General features: G+C 37.5%; 1 protein-coding gene across 1 annotated transcript in view; it reads left to right on the top strand.

Annotated features, from left to right (window-relative positions):
- LOC127445662 (contactin-4-like) overlaps positions 1 to 19602 on the top strand; it is a 183447-nt gene that overhangs the window by 89416 nt on the left and 74429 nt on the right. Inside the window, exons 3-6 of the mRNA XM_051705889.1 lie at positions 5217 to 5359; positions 12925 to 13051; positions 16496 to 16671; positions 17802 to 17897. Of these exons, the coding sequence (XP_051561849.1) occupies positions 5305 to 5359; positions 12925 to 13051; positions 16496 to 16671; positions 17802 to 17897 (454 nt within the window). The 5' untranslated portion in view covers positions 5217 to 5304. The remainder of the gene's footprint in view (positions 1 to 5216; positions 5360 to 12924; positions 13052 to 16495; positions 16672 to 17801; positions 17898 to 19602) is intronic.

Raw genomic sequence — 19602 nt, 5'->3', positions numbered from 1 at the left:
CACATACTGTAGCATAAATATGCTACAAAGCAAATATAACACTTTAGCAACCACCAGAAATCTAGTTTTGCTTAGGCAAAGATCATTCATCCATCTTCATAAAATATAAAAATAAATATTGTTGGACATTTTCATGAGCGCTGGTACAGTAATTATTCATACACATCATACCTTGGTTAAATGTAAAATGTGAACGCATGTGATTGAATTTTATATGAACAGGTTTCCTGGAAAGGCGGGAGACTGATCACACATAACTTCATTTCACAGCTTTCATAATGTTTAAGCCTAAATGTAGCAAATTAATTAGTCAAAAACAAATTTAAACTTACATGAGCAGTTTCTTGTCTTCACCAGAGGTGACAGACGACGGAACATGCAATCTGGCGCGCGCTTCGCTTGTGATTTTGATTCAGATTCATGATTCGCAAAATAAATAATTCAGACCGCTTTTTGAATCTTTTTGTTCAGTTCAAAAGAATCAAATGTAAAAGATTTGACTCAAATGATTCTTTCAACGAATCACACATCAGTATCGCCGATCTGCACGCATTTTTGCACGTACAGCTGTTATTTTATTTGGTGTTATCATGTCACAAAAGTAACGAAAGGGTCTGGAGAAATGTGTTGGAGTAAAAGTATAAATTTTCTCTTCAAAATGTAGAGAAGTAGAAGTTCAAAGAAATATTTATACTCAAGTAAAGTACAAATATTGAAAAACTGTACTTAAGTACAGTAACGAAGTATTTGTACTTTGTTACTATACACCTCTGCCATTTTCATTAGGTTGAAAACAGGTTGAAATAATACTCGGTTGAAAAAATATCTTTCCAAGAAATTGAAGTAGACAAAAAACCCTAGACAACATGAGTTGTGGAAAATAAGATGTGATCTAGGAGTTTTATTTATAGCTTTATACAGTGCATGTCATTGAAGAGACAATGTCTATCCCTAACAGCTTCATTTTCATTCCTGCCAAAAATCAAAGATTTACTAAAAATCAAAGATCTACTACTATGAAAAACGTCTATGACATTAGGAAACTGAAACCTGAGTTTTCAAACAAAAACTGATTAGTGTGGATGTAGCCAAAGACAAAATTATTTGTTTCCAGTATGTAGCCCTAATTATCATGAACAAGACAGAAAAAGGAGGGTGTTTCTTGACTTTGAGAGGTATCAGAGGCGCAGAAGGATGAAAAAAGGCAAACTGACCTCTTAGTGAATTGAGAGGGGACTGCTGACATGACTGAAACATAATTTAGCATTGATCATTTTTGCCAAACATGCCATGTTAATGACTTTAGCCTTACAGGCCTTGTTAGACATCCTGTGGAAATAGATTATAATGGTACCACCAGCTGTCCCAGAAGTCCACCAACTCTTGATTGCTTTACAAATGGCACTTGTTTCTCAGTACAGTGAAGGACAACGCTTTTAGAGTCATTAATGTTGTATTCCTCTAGGGACAGCATTTTCATAAATAAGTGTATTAATGTTGGCAGATCTTCATCCTTGCAATTTTTTTTCAGTATCTTAAAATAGGTGTAATTTGTACAGTAAATGTCATACTTTATACATTATATTAACCAGAGCAGCAAGAGTATATGTTATCATATACAAGCATATGAAACTCTTGTCAAATGACAGTAGGGAAGTATAGAATTGAATAAATTACTTAGAATCAATAGGGATAAATAGATCAAAATAACATTGATACTTTATAACAATATTGGTGCTTCAATTTTCTGTTCTAAAACTTAGGTGTAATTAGTACCATAAGCTTACCCTCCTTTTAAATTCTGACAAATATAACATCATGTGTATAAGTTATCTAATACAAGCATATTAATCTCACCTGAAAGGACAACGGTGTAGGGAAGTAGATTTGAACGAAAACAGGTTGCATGCAGGAAACCATATCTGCAGGTCAAATTAAGTTCTTCCCCTTTGCGCAGCTATTGTTTCATCATCCATTTCGCATACTCACTAGCTATAGATCACCCTCATACATCTCATAAAGAAAGACATCAAACAAATATCCGGCTATTGACCTGTCCTCCCAGACTTGATTGAGACTCATAGCAGGCTGCAGGAGCAGAATGACAAACAAAGGAGGCAGGAGTTATAAAATAAATGGAAACCAAATCAATAGAGATGACTGAAATGACGAAGGACTTGAAGGTCATAGCTCGTGGTCCCTCTGAGTAGATAATACAGGAACATAATCAATCTCATCTAATTTAATCTCTCCCCCCATTTTAGATCTGATCTTTTTTTTTTTCTTCCATGGTCAGGTCTATTTATTTTCTGCTCAGTGACTGAACTGTTCTCTGATATTAAAATGGTAGAATCAGAGAAGTTAGTTGAAAGGGTTTGTTGAAAGAACAGTACTTCTGAAAAATACTGACACTTTATGCCACAAAAACTTTTGAATAAGCTTAACTTGTAATGAACCTGGAATATTCCTTTAAAACTGTAGGCACTGTATGGCAAAACATTCTGACGCTTCAGAGAAACACTTACTGTACACTTCAAAACAACACAGATGTTTTAAAACAATAATGATGCTTCAAAACAATATAAATGTGTAAAAATACTGATGTTTCAAAAGAATGTTGACACTTTACCAGAACACTGATGCTTCAAAACAATGCAGATGCGTCAAAATACAGATATTTCAAAACAAAACAGACACTTTGTAACAATGATTATGTTTCAAAATAATACTGACACTCTAAAACAATATTGATGCTTCAAAACAATACTGAAATTGAAAACAATATTGATGCTTCAAAACAATAGTGACAATTTAAAACAATATTGATGCTTCAAAACAATGCTGACAATTTAAAACAATATGCTTCAAAACAATGCTGACAATTTAAAACAATATGCTTCAAAACAATACTAACACTTGAAAACAATCTGATGCTTCCAAAGGAATGCTGATGCTTGAAAACAATACTTCTATCAGGAAAACTCGCAGACTTGAGTGAAATTTAAGATGACATTTATTTGATGAATATAAAACAGAAATGTAATGTCTCTCTTTGGCGTAAGCCCTGTCTGGCAGTCCGAAGAAGTTGTACTCGGAACCGTCATATCCTGCCGGAGGAGCCTACCTACACTAGAACAACGCTGCGCTTACATTGATATTTTAAAACAGCACTGATGTTTCAAAAAAACACTGACACTTTAAAACAATACAGATGCTTCAAAGCAATACTTATGCATCAAAATATAGATATTACAAAACAATACTGACACTTGAAAACTATCTGATGCTTCAAATCAATACTGATTCTTCAAAATAATACAGAGACTTTAAAACAATACTGATGCTTAAAAAAAAAAAAAAAAAAAAAAAAAAAAAAGGTTCAAAACAGTACTGACACTTGAAACCAATCTGATGCTTTAAACCAATACTGACACTTGAAAACAATACTGACACATTAAACTAATACTGATGCTTCAAAGCAGTACTGATGATTAAAAACAATACTGACACTTTAAAACTATTCTGATGCATCAAAACAACACTGACACTTTACAATACTTACGCTTTAAAGTAATACCGATGCTTCAAAACAATAATTACACTTTAAAACAATACTGATGTTTAAAAACAATACTGATTATTCAAAACAGTAATGATGTGTCAATCTATAGATGTTTTAAAACAAAACTGACACTTTAAAATAATTTGGATGCTTCAAAACGAAACATCACTGATGCTTTGAAACAATACTGAATATTGCATGGGAGGAAATGCTGTAAACACTCCAGATGTTTAGAGAAGAAAGGTAACTCCAAGTTACTTTTCAGAGGTTTGGTAGTCAGAGAATATGAAGTTGAGAAAGTGAATATGAGAGAGTAAGAGTTTGAAAGTGTTTATTTTTGTGGTGTCTTTTAAAGCTTGTTATACTAAATGTGCTGTCTCTGTGGTGTTGCTATATCTCTTATAAACAACTTGTTCGGCAGTCAAAATGTTACCCTTATTTGCAATGTATTTGCTACATTGCGACACATAAACTGCATCCCATCAGGGCCCATGTTTCTAAAAGCGAAAATGGTGGTGTTTGACCCTCATAAAGTAAAGTGGGTATTTGGCAGCTCTGATTTTCTTTAAAAAGTATTGAATTCCTCTGAGCTGGATGGATTGCACTCAGTAGTCTCAAAAGAGGGAGGGTTGACGCTATATAGCCAACTCCTCTATCATATTCACTGCCCTTTCAAAGTGTATCACCTTCCCCATTGAATCATAATCCTGTTCTGAGATATTCTAGGCTGAAAATTAAATATGTTTGCAGGTTTGTAAATGTATCACACACATTTTTCCAGCATACTTGTGAGAACCAATACTTTTAGCACAATCCAAAGATTGCCTTTGGCAGGCAAATATGTGTTCGGGTTTTGTTGCCGTAAACCACTGAGGATTTTTCATATCTTTCTAAGTCTCTCTCACTCCACGTCTGTCTGTTTCTCCCTCTCCAATTCCCTTTGCTCATGGGGGATCTAGTAAGCATACCCTATGTATCCACACTGCATTTGATCTGCTGTGAGCAGATCCAAAGGCATGAAAACCTGTCTCTACATATTAGAATTAATAAATTATTAAATGAATAGTACACCCAAAAATAAACATTCTGTCATCATTTGCTCACTCTCAGTGTTTCAAACTCATATGACTTTCTTTCTTCAGTGGAACACAAAAGGAGGTTTGAAAAACTGTTGATGCTGTTCTCTTGCATACAACAAAAGTGGATGGAGACCAGGGGTTGTCAAGCCCCAAAAGGACAAAAAAATATCTTAAAAGTAGCCCATATGACTTGTGCATTTTATTCCAGGTCCTCTGAAGCCATATCATGGCTTTGTGTGAGTAACAGACTGAAATTTTAGTTGTTATTCACTGAAAATCTTGCTTGACAGCCGTAGTTACCATTCACTTTCATTCTATTGACGGGACTCTTCGACATTCTGCTATAAATAACTCATTTTGCGTTCCACTGAGAAAGAAAGTAATGAGTTTTGAAAGACATAAGGGTGTGAAAATGATAACATTTTATTTTTGGGGTGAACTACTTCATATAATACTTTACTGATTTTTCTGAAGTTACAGCTCCTATTGTTCACTTTGCTTGTTTTGTATTTTCTTCTAATCTTTTTTTTTTTCTCTCTCTCTTTCCTTTACTCTGTCCCTTGATCTTTCTACAGCTAACAAAGCTGACTTTGCAAGAACACTTCTCGCTCCTCTTGCATTTGAATGGAAATAAAAGAGATTCTGTGACCTTGGAAGGTGAAGATGTTGTTACCATGGGAACTATTAATCCTGCTGTCACTCAAGAGCTGCCTAGCAGGTACGATATCCCCCGAGTTTCCTTTGATAGCTCACCTGTTCTGCATAGTCCCCATTTAAGCAGAGAGAGTGGATTTTCATGCCTATGTCTAATCAAGGCCGTAACCATGTCTTGAACATTGGGGGGGACCAAAACATGTTGAAGTCATAAAATCAGTGGTACTTTTTGGTCCCGACTAAAAACGTTAAATGCAATAAAAGCCCAAAATTTTATAATTTTTGGTTTTAAAAGATGTTTTTTGTTTTTGTTTGTTTTTTAAGTTCACACAGTTCAAGACAAACACTGTGTCTGCATTGCTAGCAATTCACCTGTTTCAGTCATCTTTTCTTTCTTTTTATGCTGTCTCAAAGAAAAGATGAATATAATTTGTATTTCTTTTCATCAATGATGTATCTGTAAAATTACATGACTGTGTCAGCTGTCTAGCAAAAACAATATACACAAAATTATTTGCTGCCCTCAAGTTGAGAGAAGAAGACTCTTAGGAGATGATGTACAAAATTTAGAATTAATTAAAGACATAAAAAAATATTTAGAAAATCTTAAATTGGTTGTAAATTATTACCTAATAATATTTGCACAAAAATGACACTGTCTCTGCCACGACCTAAAAACACAATGGAAGCCAGAAGTCACAGGTTTTATGTCCTAGTTCAAATCTATGGGTGATAAAGCTCTACTTTGTGTTTTATAATCATTTTCTTAGACAATGTCAAGTGAATTTTCTAAAAAGCTACTTCAGAAACTTGCCAGATTACCACATTCATTCAGTTCCTTTACAATATACACACATTCACTCTTTGTCTTAAGCCTGATTCGCTGAAAACTGCTCCGTTAATGTTTTCACATTCACAGTTATGAATGACATACAAATCACATACTGACATGACATATTTTAAATTCAAAACGATTAATTTCACCTAAATGTGAATAGTTTGCACCCTTGGAAATTACTTTCGGTCGGTACAACATTTTAGTCATAAAACAGTGGGCAAACTGGCCAAATCTGATTATTGGAGGTTACGGCCCTGTGTCTAATCATTTTCATATTCCTCTAGAGATGGATGCATGCTGGGTACATGCTCCTGTGGCTGCCCCAGCAGGACATTTGTCTTGACACACTTTCTGATTTTGTCTGCAGCAAAAACTTCACCCAAGTTCTTTTAGAACACCCTGTTTTGTTTAGAACACACTAGCGTACCAAACTTTTTTCATCTTTATGTAGCTTTGAAGAATGTTAGTATTTACTAGGTACTTTCATATGAAATGCTAATTTGGTATTTCTAATATTTTTGTTTTTGTTGAATGGCTGGTAATTAAACATGTCGAAGTCAAATTAGCTGGTGAGGGAAAAAGTTCCTTTTTAAACCCTAAATGTGACATAAATACAGCGATATGTAGCATTTTGTCATGCTACACCTTTACTTGTTGAAAAAAAAAGCTTGTTACTAAAAAAGCTACTGTTTTTTTATTTTTTTTGGTTTTTTGTTTTTCAGCTTGATCACATGAAAATTACGTGACTGTGGCATAATTTGTGCAAAAAAAACAAACAAACAACAACCTGACAAAGTGACCAGACCATGGGGTTATCAAACTGTCCTGGGGACATCAAACAAAAGACAAGACAAACAAAATGAGCACTAACATTGAACAGAAAACACAACAGAAAGGGAGGAAAGGGAGGAAAGGGAGGGAAACCAGGGAGGGAGTTTAAGGAAAGGGGCGTGGTCCAGAGGCCTGGGAGGAGGCCTCAGGGCAGAGGTGATGTCTGGCGGCCTGGGAGGTGGCCTCAGGGCAGAGGGGACAGAGTACTGGGCAGCGGCCGCTGGACAGGGTTCGGGAGGGAGCATCTCAGGTGGCGGAGCCGTGGTAAGCTCAGGTGTGGGCGCTGGTCGCAGCAGGGGAATGGCCTCCATGCACACTGGCCGTGACAGGGGAATGGCCTCAGCAGCTGTGAGCATTGGCAGCTGCAACTGGGGTGTGGCCTCCGTGACCGTGGGCACCGATAGAGACTGGGGGACGGCCTCTGTGGCTGTGAGCACTGACAGAGACAGGGAAACATCCTCCATGGCTGTGAGCACAGGTAGTGACAGGGGAACAGCTTCCCTGGCTGTGAGCACTGACAGTGACAGGGGAACAGCCTCCGTGGCTGTGAAGACCGACATAGACTGGGGAACAGCCTCCATAGCTGTGAAGACCAACATGGACTGGGGAACAGACTCCATGGCTGTGAGCACAGGCAGGGAAGGGGAAATGACCTCCGTGGCTGTGAGCGCTGACAGCAGCAGGAGAACGGCCTCCATGGCTGTGGATGCTGGCAGTGGCAGGAGAACGACTTCTGTGGGTGCTGGCAGCGGAACGGCCTCCGTGGCTGTGAGCGCTAGCAGGAAAGGGGGAATGACATCTGTAGACACTGGCAGCAGCAGGGAAACGGCCACCGTGGACGCTGTCAGCGACTGAGGAGCAGGTGACCTCCTGCGGGCAGTGATAGGTTCATCAAACAGGACCATCAGAACTTGCCACTTGGATGCCACCTCGATATCCATGAAGCTCCCTTCAGCTCCAGAATCCACCAATGCAGAAACAGTGTGACTGGCTGATCCTCACTGCAGCAGGGGCGGATCGAACACTCGGCAGAGTTCCGTGGCGAATGCTAGGAATGATGTGCAACAGGGAAGTCCGTTGTCCCACAGGCGGTTCCCCAAACAGCGGCCCTTCCGGTGAGAAGCATGATGATGTATGTCACCTTCATTGACAGGAAAGCAGAGGGCTGCAACGAGAAGTAAACGGCACATTGTTTAATGAAGGTGCAACAAGAGTCTGCCTCATCTGAGAACGGGACTGGAGGATTGGGGCAGGGCTCGAAGCATCCAGAAACATGGGGAATCACCGGACCCAGTGAGGATGCTTTCTGGGTGAGGCCGGTTTCAGGAGACTGGCAGAGTTGTTGTATGACAGAGGTGAGATGCCATCATCTCCAGAGTCCCAGTAAAGTTCCCTGCTGAGACAGGGCAGAGCGAAGAGTAGATTCCTCTGCTGGGTCCATCATGGCTGGATTGTTCTGTCAGAGAGCAACACAGAGGCCCAAGAGCAGAGGAACAGTTCAAAGGATTTATTTACAATTCAAAATAATAACTTCAGCAGAGGTATGAGGAATCGTCCGATGAGTGCTCCCACAGGCAATCGCATGGCGTGATGGCTAGGAGCAGAGCCACGGGGAAACTTCTGCTGAAGCACAGCTGACACACAGCAAACTGGAAGGCAACCACACTCCTGACATGCGGGCAGAGATGAGGAATCATCCGTTGAAGATTCATGAGCGCAGAGAACACACACACAGCAAAATGGAAGGCAACCACACACCCGACATGCGGGCAGAGACGGGCAACAGATACATGAGACAGGACCATCTAGGCAGAGAGAATGAGGTAAGTTACTTCACATCAAACAGCTTTCTCTAAGGATAACACACAATACACTACAACACACTACATTCAACAATCCAGCAACAAACATGACACAAGAAGGGCTTTAAATAAGCAGGAACAAACAAGGTACAGGTGCTGCTCACCAGCTGAAAGTTGGCATGATCAGCATTCTCATGGAAACAATCAGGGTTCTCATGGAAATGCTGATTCTGCATGCCAGTGGCACCTGAAACACATGAGGGAGAAAACATCAACACAGTTAGAACAAAACAAACAGAACATGGAGCATGAGTGTCCAGATCCCGACACAGACCGAAACTGATCCATACAGGAAGTCAGGATCCAGACACCATACTCTGGACCTGAAACAAGACTGACCGAAGAGCGCACAGCGGTAACTCACAACCGGCCCCGTGCACTCACACAAAGAATGTACACAAAACACAAGACGTGGGATGATGATGTCACAATCCCGTCAGACAAAACCCCAGCCTGACAGAGTGACAGGACCGTGACATCACCAAAGTGCGCACGGTGGTAAGTCACACCCGGACCCATGCGCTCAACACAAAGACAGGAAACGAAACACAGGACAGAACATGAGGCAATGATGTCACTGTCCCGTCAGACAAAAACCCAACCTGACAAAGTGACAGGACCGTGACAATAAGATAACATTGTGTGAGGAATAGGGCGAAAAGCTGATAATCTGATAATGAACTGCTGATCTGCCGGTTTACTCATGATTTTGCAAAAGGAAAAGGAAACTCATTGTTGTTGCGCATCTGGTGTTCATTTCACCAGGAAACTGTCGTGATATGTACAGCGAGCCAAATAATTTTGAAAAATTTAGGTTGGTGTTTTAAAAACTAGTGAACTGCTGTTGCACTAGTAAAAAATGTTTTACAGCTAGTAGCATTGCTATTTTAATTTGTAGTGGTTCTCATGCTATGCACTCGCACAGTTCAGAAATGCTGTGCTAAAACTTGCCACCATATCCAGCATCCAGGTTCCCTATAATTAGACCCTCTCAGCAGTGAAGTGTATTTTACTGCCATAAAGAGTGCTTATTTCTACTATGATTCTTGGAACTCACAGCACATACTAGAATGCTGTAAGGAAGAAGCAATCTAGAGAGGCAGGTGCCCTATTTAAACAAACCAGTGCACTTCACTCAGTGCCAGTGCTCTAGTTATTGTCGTTGTCAAGCTACAGTAACTATGCCAACTGAAATGGGCATTTGCATTCAAGCCACAGGTGCTCTTTGGATTGCACAGCTTGATATTCAGAAAGCTTAGCTGGAGAGTGGGAAGTGCATAGGCTGGTCAGTCTCAGATGGACTGGCCATGTAATGCTGTGCTATTCAGCACACAGGACCTGAGGAGACCAAATCCACATATCTAACAACCTGCCAGATCACAGCCTTTAAGGCAGACGTTTTATTTAAAGATAACAGCTTCGTTTTTTTTCTCAAGTCATAGGACTGATGAAACATTGACAGGCTAGGTGATAATTACATGCAGTAGGTAATTGATTGGGACACATGACAATTAATTTCCTGTCAGTTTCAAAGCAGATTAGATGTCTCTTCATAATAATTGAAAGTGATATCTTGAATTATCTGTAACAATGTCTTACACAAATATACAAATATACTGTATATACACAAATGTAAAAATATTTGTAATTTAGACAATGGGTTATTTGTGTGAATTAATAACTGGGATAGTTGGGGGCCTGGGTAGCTCAGCAAGTAAAGACACTGACTACCACACCTGGAGTCGCAAATTCGAATCCAGGGCATGCTGAGTGACTCCAGTCAGGCTTCCTAAGCAACCAATTGGCTGGTTGCTAGGGTGGGTAGAGTCACGTTGGGTTAACCTCTTTGTGGTCGCTGTAATGTGGTTCTTGCTCTCGGTGGGGCGTGTGGTGAGTTGTGCGTGGATGCCGCGGAGAATAGCGTGAGCCCCCACATGCACTACATCTCCGTGGTAATGCGCTCAACAAGCCACGTGATAAGATGTGCGGATTGACTGTCTCAGATGCGGAGGCAACTGAGATTCGTCCTCCGCCACCTAGATTGAGGTGAGTCACTACGCCACCACGAGGACCTAGAGCACTTGGGGAATTGGGCATACCAAATTGGGGAGAAAAGTGGAGAAAATCTAAAAAAATAAAAAATAAAATAAATAAATAAATGACTGGGATAGTCGCACACCGAATACTGTATATGCCTGCATAACTCTGCATGAAGCTTTACAGATCCGCAGAATTGGACCACTTGTCATTTCTACAATTCTACAAATTCTACAATTATACATGTCCCTTGAATGTTTGTTTATTAAATATTTTGGCAAATTTGATTATGTTTTCAGCTACCAATAAGAGTGTAAGATTGATTAAAATCCTAGCTCCGATTCTACAGTGTTTAAATAAATTGTGCAGAATTCTTGAGATTTTCCCTCAAAACGAATACAGAGAACGTGTAAAAAGTTCAGCAGATTGCATCTGGATTTTAGTCATAAAACAGTGGGCAAACTGGCCAAATCTGTAACAAGTCATTCTGTGGCAATGGTGGAATCGCTTGAAAAAAAAATTAAAAAAATTATTATTTATCAACGAATGTGAATATGGTAAGTATAGTAAGTTAAACTATAGTAAGTTACAAGCTAAGTAAAGCTTGACAAAGCCCATTTAAACATTTCATCAATGTAGTCTATGGGATGTTTCAGATTTTTAAATGTCTGCTGTGCGAAAACTGTAAGTCTGATCGGTTAGAAAAGACAAAGCACACTATTTGAGAACAGTCTGAAGGTCTGTACCAAGTTTGCTGGATGTAGCTTGAAAGCACTAGGAGGAGTTAGCGTTAGAAGTTTGGTCTCGGTTTAGGGATTTTCAAAAAACCCTAAACAAGGTTTTTTTTAGAATAACAGTATGTTGGCTTTGTTAAGCCAACATAATAAATACATATTAATTAAACATTAGCTGGCCTAACATTAAAGCAATAAAGAATATCTGCCCTTTGGCAGTATCAATAAAAGAGGGACATCTGTTACTGAAGCATCTGAAGTATCATAATACAATTAGAAGCAACTGAAGTATAAGTTATCTATTAGTATTATTTATGTAGTAGAATTATTCTAAAATATATGTATTTTTTTATATCAATCAAATTGAACATGCTGCTCCTTTATCATGTTGTCAACTATCCCTGGCTGCCCCATATCTCGCATATTTTTATTATGCCAGTTGTAAATATAACAATCATTATGATCATCATCATCTTCATGATGTTAATACCAGATATGTGGCCCTGTTCACCCAAAAGCACAGAGTTTGTTCAACATAGATTGAACAATTCCATTTCGCAGTGGTTAAGTCGCACTCTCAATGAGCATCCTTGCTCTAAATGCTTCATTAATTCCTATCATTTAAAGGACACACAAAAGGTAAAGGAAAAATGTAGCATCTCCCACAGCGTGAGGAGACTGGGGCCCTCACCCCAGGCGAGCATGCCTGGACACTCCCATTAGCATGATGATGTGGGAAGGAGAACTTTCCTTTGTCCTCGTCAAGGTTAGAGACCTGTAAAAAAGAATTACATTCACCCAGACAGATAGCAAGAATCACAGCAGGTGATTTTATGAAGAAGGTTAAATGGAACTGGAGAAAGTTGAAAGTGATGGTTGCACCAGCTAGAAATCAAATCAACTATTCGACTACTTTTCTGTAAAAAAAGAGAAGTATTTCCTTCCCTGTAAAGGGGCTGACATGTTTCTGGGTGCTTGTTTATTCATTTAAGATATAAAACATTTCACTAAAGTAATTGCAACAACATGGGGTAATTAGGGAGGTGGATTGGTGTCTTGGCAGCGCTCAACCGAAACAACAGGCCTTGCCACACTGCCACGCGTGTTCCAGGCCTGCCAAAAGGAGGTTGTCATGTTGATACGGTTTCTGCTACAAGAGGGGAAATGGAAATGTGTTTACATTACAGATCTAATGAGCTCAGCATGGGAAGCTGCTGAAAATAAATGAATAGCACAAATTAAACAGAATATGTTTTACAATCCAGATTCACATTCCAGATTATGATTCATTTAATGCCCTCGAAACTCTTCATGTTCTTTGTTCTAGAGAGAATTATTCGACATGGCCCAGTGTTCACCCAAGAGCCCAGTGACAGCGTGTTCCCTTTAAGTACTGAGGACAACAAGATATTTATCAACTGCAAAGCCAAGGGAAGTCCAGCACCTCATTACAAGTATGAACACTCTCCTCAATATATTCTCTATATGTTTTCTTTTTTCTTTGACAGAACTGGTTTGAAATAACTTCTTTGAATGCCACACATGCTGTTAATAACCACAGAAAATAATTTAACTTGGCCCTCATATATATATATATATATATATATATATATATATATATATATATATATATATATATATATATATACACACACACACACACACACTTAGCACTTTATTAGGAACGTGGTCTTCTGCTGTTGTAGCCCATCCACCTCAATGTTTGACGTGTCATGCATTCTGAGATGCTATTCTGCTCACTAGAATTGTACAGAGTGGTTATCTGAGATACCGTAGCCTTTTTTTTTCTGCTCGAACCAGTCTGGCCATTCTCTGTTGACCTCTCTCATCAACAAGGTGTTTCCATCCACAGAACTGCCACTCACTGAATGTTTATTGTTTTTGGTACCATTCTGAGTAAACTCTAGAGACTGTTGTGTGTGAAAATCCCAGGAGATCAGCTGTTACAGAAATACTCAAAACCAGCCCGTCTGGCACCAACAATCATGCCAGGGTTTTTCCCCATTCTGATGGTTGATGTGACCCGTATCTGTATGATTTTATGCATTGTGCTGCTGCCACATGATTGGCTGATTAGACAATCGCATGAATAAGTAGGTGTACAGGTATTCCTAATAGAGTGCTCAGTGATATATATATATATATATATATATATATATGAATTTAGAGTAATGCAGAATAAATAGAGTCAGTCATAAGTTAAACAATAATGTATTACATAAATGTTAAACAATTATCAATTATTTTTTGTATTTTTTTATTTATTTATTCAAATTAATGAAATACAATTATCACTTTTCGAAATTATGGCTATAACAAACATGACATATGTAAGCCTGATTAAGTGGCGTGCACAGACCTCAGTGGTACTGGTAGTTTTTTGAAAGAGTAGTACTTATATATAATTATTTCTTTGCAGTATTTAAGCATTTTTCTTTTTTTATATACATATCCTAATGTTTCATTATTTCCATCATTACAAATAATAGCCTATTCTGTCATCTTTCTCATAAAAAGCACCATGGTTTTACAATGTTTTTTAGATAAGGTCTGTGGTAATGCCATGTTTTTGACATGTGCCTTGTAGTACCATGAAAATATTATGAAATATGAATATAAAAATCGTTCAGTACCATGGTATTGCCCTGGAAACACCATAGTGCTAATCTTTTTCTTGTCTCATCACTCTTCTCTTTGCTTTCTCATCTCTGCTCCCTCACTTCATCCTGTAATTTCTTCTGCTTCCTCTCTGACCTCATCATCTTCTTTATAGAACTGACACTTTCTATATATTTTCACTTAATTTCCTTTCATATTAATATGGTCATTTTACTATATTCTGTAATTAATATTTAGGACCTTACAGCAGTAATGTGGCAGAACCATGGTATAATCAGGGTTGGGAGGGTTACTTTTGAAATGTATTCCACTACAGATTACAGAATACATGCTGTAAAATGTAATTTGTAACATATTACGTTAGATTACTCAAGGTCAGTAATGTATTCTAAATACTTTGGATTACTTCTTCAGCACTGGTAGATTTTTTCACTTGTTTTGACTATAAAAACTCTGCCAGTACAGTAAGACAAAATACACATGTTAAAAATACATTCTCTGAAAAACCTAAATATCTATAATAATGCAGTGTTGTTTCTAAAACAAGATAAATCAAACTGATCTTGTTTTAAGGATTTTTAGGTATTTTTACAGGAGAACAATACAAAAATTATTATCAAGAATAAGATTTTTGCCCTAATATCAAAGGTCTGTTTTCCATTTGAAAGGACTAAATATTAAATGAAACAAATGACAATACATTGCAAAGTAATCTCTTCAGTAATCAAAATACTTTTTGAATATAACTGTATTCTAATTACCAATGATTTAAATTGTAACTGTAGTGGAATACTTATATTTTGTATTTTAAATACGTATTCCCGTTACATGTATTTCGTTACTTCCCAACCCTGGGTATAATGATGGTACCAAGATATAATACCAGGTTTCTTAATAGTTACCATGGTAGCCTACATGTCCAAAAAATGGAAATGTCATGGTACTTTTTTGAAAGTGATTAATCAAATGGCTTATTCATTTACTCAAAAAGTAAATTGGTTTTGATTGAATCAGACAGTTCCTTCAGTTTATTACAGTATTCTACGAATGATGTATTGAATTTCTAGATACACTTAAAGCAACTGCTCCCATTATAATTAATAAAGCTGTCTACACTGCAAGTGTGCAATGTTGGAAATGCGGTAGCTATCAAGTATTTTATTTTTTACTTACATTACAATACTGTTCATAGAGTGGACTTTTTATCTGACCTGTTTCTCGGCTGATGCAATGGCACTTTGTTGTTCCAAACAAAAGTGAGAAAATTAATGTTTTTTTTTAAGGGCCCTTCCACAAGACTGTTAGCGAATAGTACATTCATACAGTAATGCCATGTTCCTTTAAGAGTACCTACTTCAAGGGCTCTGCCCTTCGAAGTAAGTAGGGCATAGGGATGTTCACTTTCGATTGGAATTCCCCCCGATCTGCTGTACTATGTGCTGTTAAAGGCAACTTCGCCTAATTTTATTTAATGCTTCTGCTATTTACAAGAAAAATTCACATTGACACATTATTACCGCCATTGTGAGATTATTAAGAGATTTTAATCTGTTTTATTTAATAATTTTATTTTTATTATTATAATTTCCCCCATTTTTCTGAACTACCATAACAGCACCTTTAGATTTGCACCCCTGCTGCCCTGCTTCTGTGCATGCCACTGGCATGATTAGTGATATCCTATCTTTAAACTGCCTTGAACATGTAAGCCAGCTAAATTGGGTAACCATTACAAAATATCTGCACAAGGATACCAGGATAGAATGTCATTATTTGTAAATCACTGTTTACATGGAGCAAACTCCACCCACAGGAATTACGTTGGTAATGTAATTCCACCAATGTGGATTCCACACTTCCAAGCAGTACCATCTCAAAATGGCATATTATGCCATGAATGATTATGACAAGATTACATATAAATGACATACTTTACCATACTATACTCTAAATCATGAACTTTTTTACCAGTTAATTCAGTAATTCACTATTTTTCTAAGTGCTTTTGAAAAAAATGAGCTTCACATTTCTTCTTTCAAACTTTAATTGTAACTGCATAACCGTGCATTTTTCGAATTTGAGTCAAAATTATATTCCTTGGTAATCGATAGCAAGCCACAGATACTATTAATAGAGATTATAAACTGTATTTAACCCATCATTTTACTTAAGTCATTTTAAGTAGGCTACTGGCAATATTTTGAGTGGGGGGTGTTTCATCTTTATCCTGTGATCACTGCATCTGTTTTCATATTTAGGTGGAAATTCAACGGGAAATACCTTGACATTGACATGGACTTCAATTACAGTCTTGTTGAGGGAAATCTGTTGATCCATAACCCACAGGCAACTAATCATGGAGGTGTTTACCAGTGTATCGTCACTAATGCTTTTGGAACCATCCTCAGCCGAGAGGCAAAAGTGGAGTTTGCATGTAAGTTACATCTACGACATACATTTGTGTTTGTGAATGTTAGAAAATAGCTTTATTGAAGGGATAGTTCACCCAAAAATGTGCACAAAGAATGTGAATTGCCAAAAGCAAAAGAAGAATGGCAAAATGAAGATTTATAGTAAAAAGGACTTAAATGCTGATCTATATGGCGTATAAATATGAACAAATGCACATTTTTCATTAAAACTTTTACAAATAGATGTCTTTTCAGATCTTGATTGATGCAGGATTTTGTGAGTGTGAATTCAGGGAGTGGGAAATGCATTTTTATATTATAAGATTTACCTTGTCACACAGTCATCACTGTAAAGAATTTAGGAATACATTTTTGTTACTTGACTTACATTCAGGAAAGCTTTTGATTATTATTTTTTATTTTGTTTTATTTTGTTTAGTGTGAGTGTGTTATCTCTTTGTACTCTGCTTATTTGCACACACAGAAAAAGCCCCATATATTTTCAAAGCCAAAAAATTATATTTTTGTTTATATATTACTTTAAACATTTATACAAAAGAATACATGTTCTTTATTGTGGTATTGTTATGGTAATACCATAGTACATTGTTATGTACCTTGGTGCTGAATGATAACCATATTCATATACCATGGTAAGTATGAGGTACTCCAAGGTACTTCAAAGAATATCATGGTAATATCGTGTCCAAAATGGCTAATGAGCCACACTGGTATGTGCCTATTCAAGGGCAAAAGGGTGAAAGGGCAAATCCTTCTATTTCCAGTTCTGATTTTGATTAAATAAATATTGTATGTTTTATAGTTGTCTCTGCATATTAAGATGGGATTGGAGTAATAGTGCAGTGTTGTCTGCAATTTACTGTATGCTCACATTAGCATAGATACAGTATCTCATATGATGTACAATACACACACCTCATTTCACACAGGCGCACATTCATTAAGCTGGAGAGCTTAGATCTGAATAATCACCACAGCTTTAGCCCAGTGTGGGATGTCATATTTGTCCCTGCCTGTTCTATAGACTGGCATTTCAAAAGGTCTCTGCTCCGTGTGTCGTCTGTAGCATGTCAGTGTGATGACACTGCCTTTAATGAAAAGTAATGGCAGCCCCATTATTTTATTTTCCCAGACCTGCAGAATTTCAGTAGCAAGGCAAGGAGTCCAGTGCTAGTGAGGGATGGACAGGCTGTTGTGCTCCTGTGTGGTCCACCACCCCATTTTGGAGGTACTTCAACATATTCTGTATACATTTTCATCTTATTTCATTGTTTCCTAAAGTATTCTGCTTCAGCAAAGGGGGAATATATATATATATATATATATATATATATATATATATATATATATATATATATATATATATATATATATATATGCTGGCAGCCAAAAGTTTGGAATAATGTACAGATTTTGCTGTTTCAGAAGGAAATTGGTACTTTAATTCACCAAAGTGGCATTCAACTGATCACAAAGTACAGTCAGGACATTACTGATGTAAAAAACAGCACCATCGCTATTTGAAAAAAAGTCATTTTTGATCAAATCTAGACAGGCCCCATTTCCAGCAACCATCACTCCAACACCTTATCCTTGATTAATCATGCTAAATTGCTAATGTGGTACTAGAAAATCACTTGCCATTATATCAAACACTGCTGAAAGCTATTTGGTTCGTTAAATGAAGCTTAACATTGTCTTTGTGTTTGTTTTTGAGTTGCCACAGTATGCAATAGACTGGCATGTCTTAAGGTCAATATTAGGTCAAAAATGGCACACACAAAAAAAAAAGAAACAGCTTTCTCTAGAAACTCATCAGTCAATCAAGGCTATACAATGCTTGAAATTGCCAAAAAAAAAAAAAAAAAAAACCTGAAGATTTCATATAAAGGTAAACAACTGGCTCTAACAAGGACATAAAGAGATGTGGAAGGCCCATATACAAATAAACAGGTGGATAAGTAGATCAGTGTCTCTAGTTTGAGAAATAGACACCTCACATGTCCTGAGCTGACAGCTTCATTAAATTCTACCCGCTCAACACCAGTTTCATGTACAACAGTAAAGAGAAGACTCAGGTATGCAGGTATGTGAAGAATTGCAAAGAAAAAGCCACTTTTGAAACAGAATTACAAAAAGAAAAGGTTAGAGTGGGCAAAGAAACACAGACATTAGACAAGAGATAATTGGAAAAGAGTGTTATGGATCTTAACCCCATTGAGCTTTTGTGGGATCTGCTTTACTGTAAGGTGCGTGAGAAGTGCCCGACAAGACAGCCACATCTATGGCAAGTGCTACAGGAAGCGTGAGGTGAAATGTCACTGACAAACTGACAGCTAGAATGCCAAGGATCTACAAAGCTTTTGATGAGAACTCTTTGAAGTAGTTTAAGAAGTTCTGAATTTTTTTTTTTTTTTTTTAGTAATTGTTCACGTTATTAATGTCCTGACTATACATTGTGATCAGCTGAATGCCACTTTGTTGAATAAATGTACCAATTTCTTTCCATAAGAGCAAAATCTGTACATTATTCCAAACTTTTGGCCACCAGTGTATGTATAACAGGTCTTGCTTTATTTAGAGTCGGACATGACTAACACTCAAGACTAGCGGCTCTGTAAGTGAGTCAGATGTTTATTTTGTTACCGCTTTGATTCACTGGACTAAACTGGTCACACTTTATGTTTGTTTTGGAGTGCAGCCAATGAAAAAACTGCAATAGAAAGATGTATTATATTGGAGTACACACTCTTTTTATCTCATCACATTCAATTCAGACTGCAGCTTTGTACAATATCGAGTATAATTTGGGTAAAATATAATTTCTTTTGCCTTTGCACTGGAGATGCAGCAAACAGCGGTTTCTTATTTTCTTATTTACATACATTTTGCATACAAATGCACAGTGAGGCAAAACTGACTAAACTAATATT

This window comes from Myxocyprinus asiaticus, chromosome 9 (genome assembly GCF_019703515.2).
Source record: "Myxocyprinus asiaticus isolate MX2 ecotype Aquarium Trade chromosome 9, UBuf_Myxa_2, whole genome shotgun sequence".
NCBI lineage: Eukaryota > Metazoa > Chordata > Actinopteri > Cypriniformes > Catostomidae > Myxocyprinus > Myxocyprinus asiaticus.
This window is presented reverse-complemented; position numbering and strand designations above follow the sequence as displayed.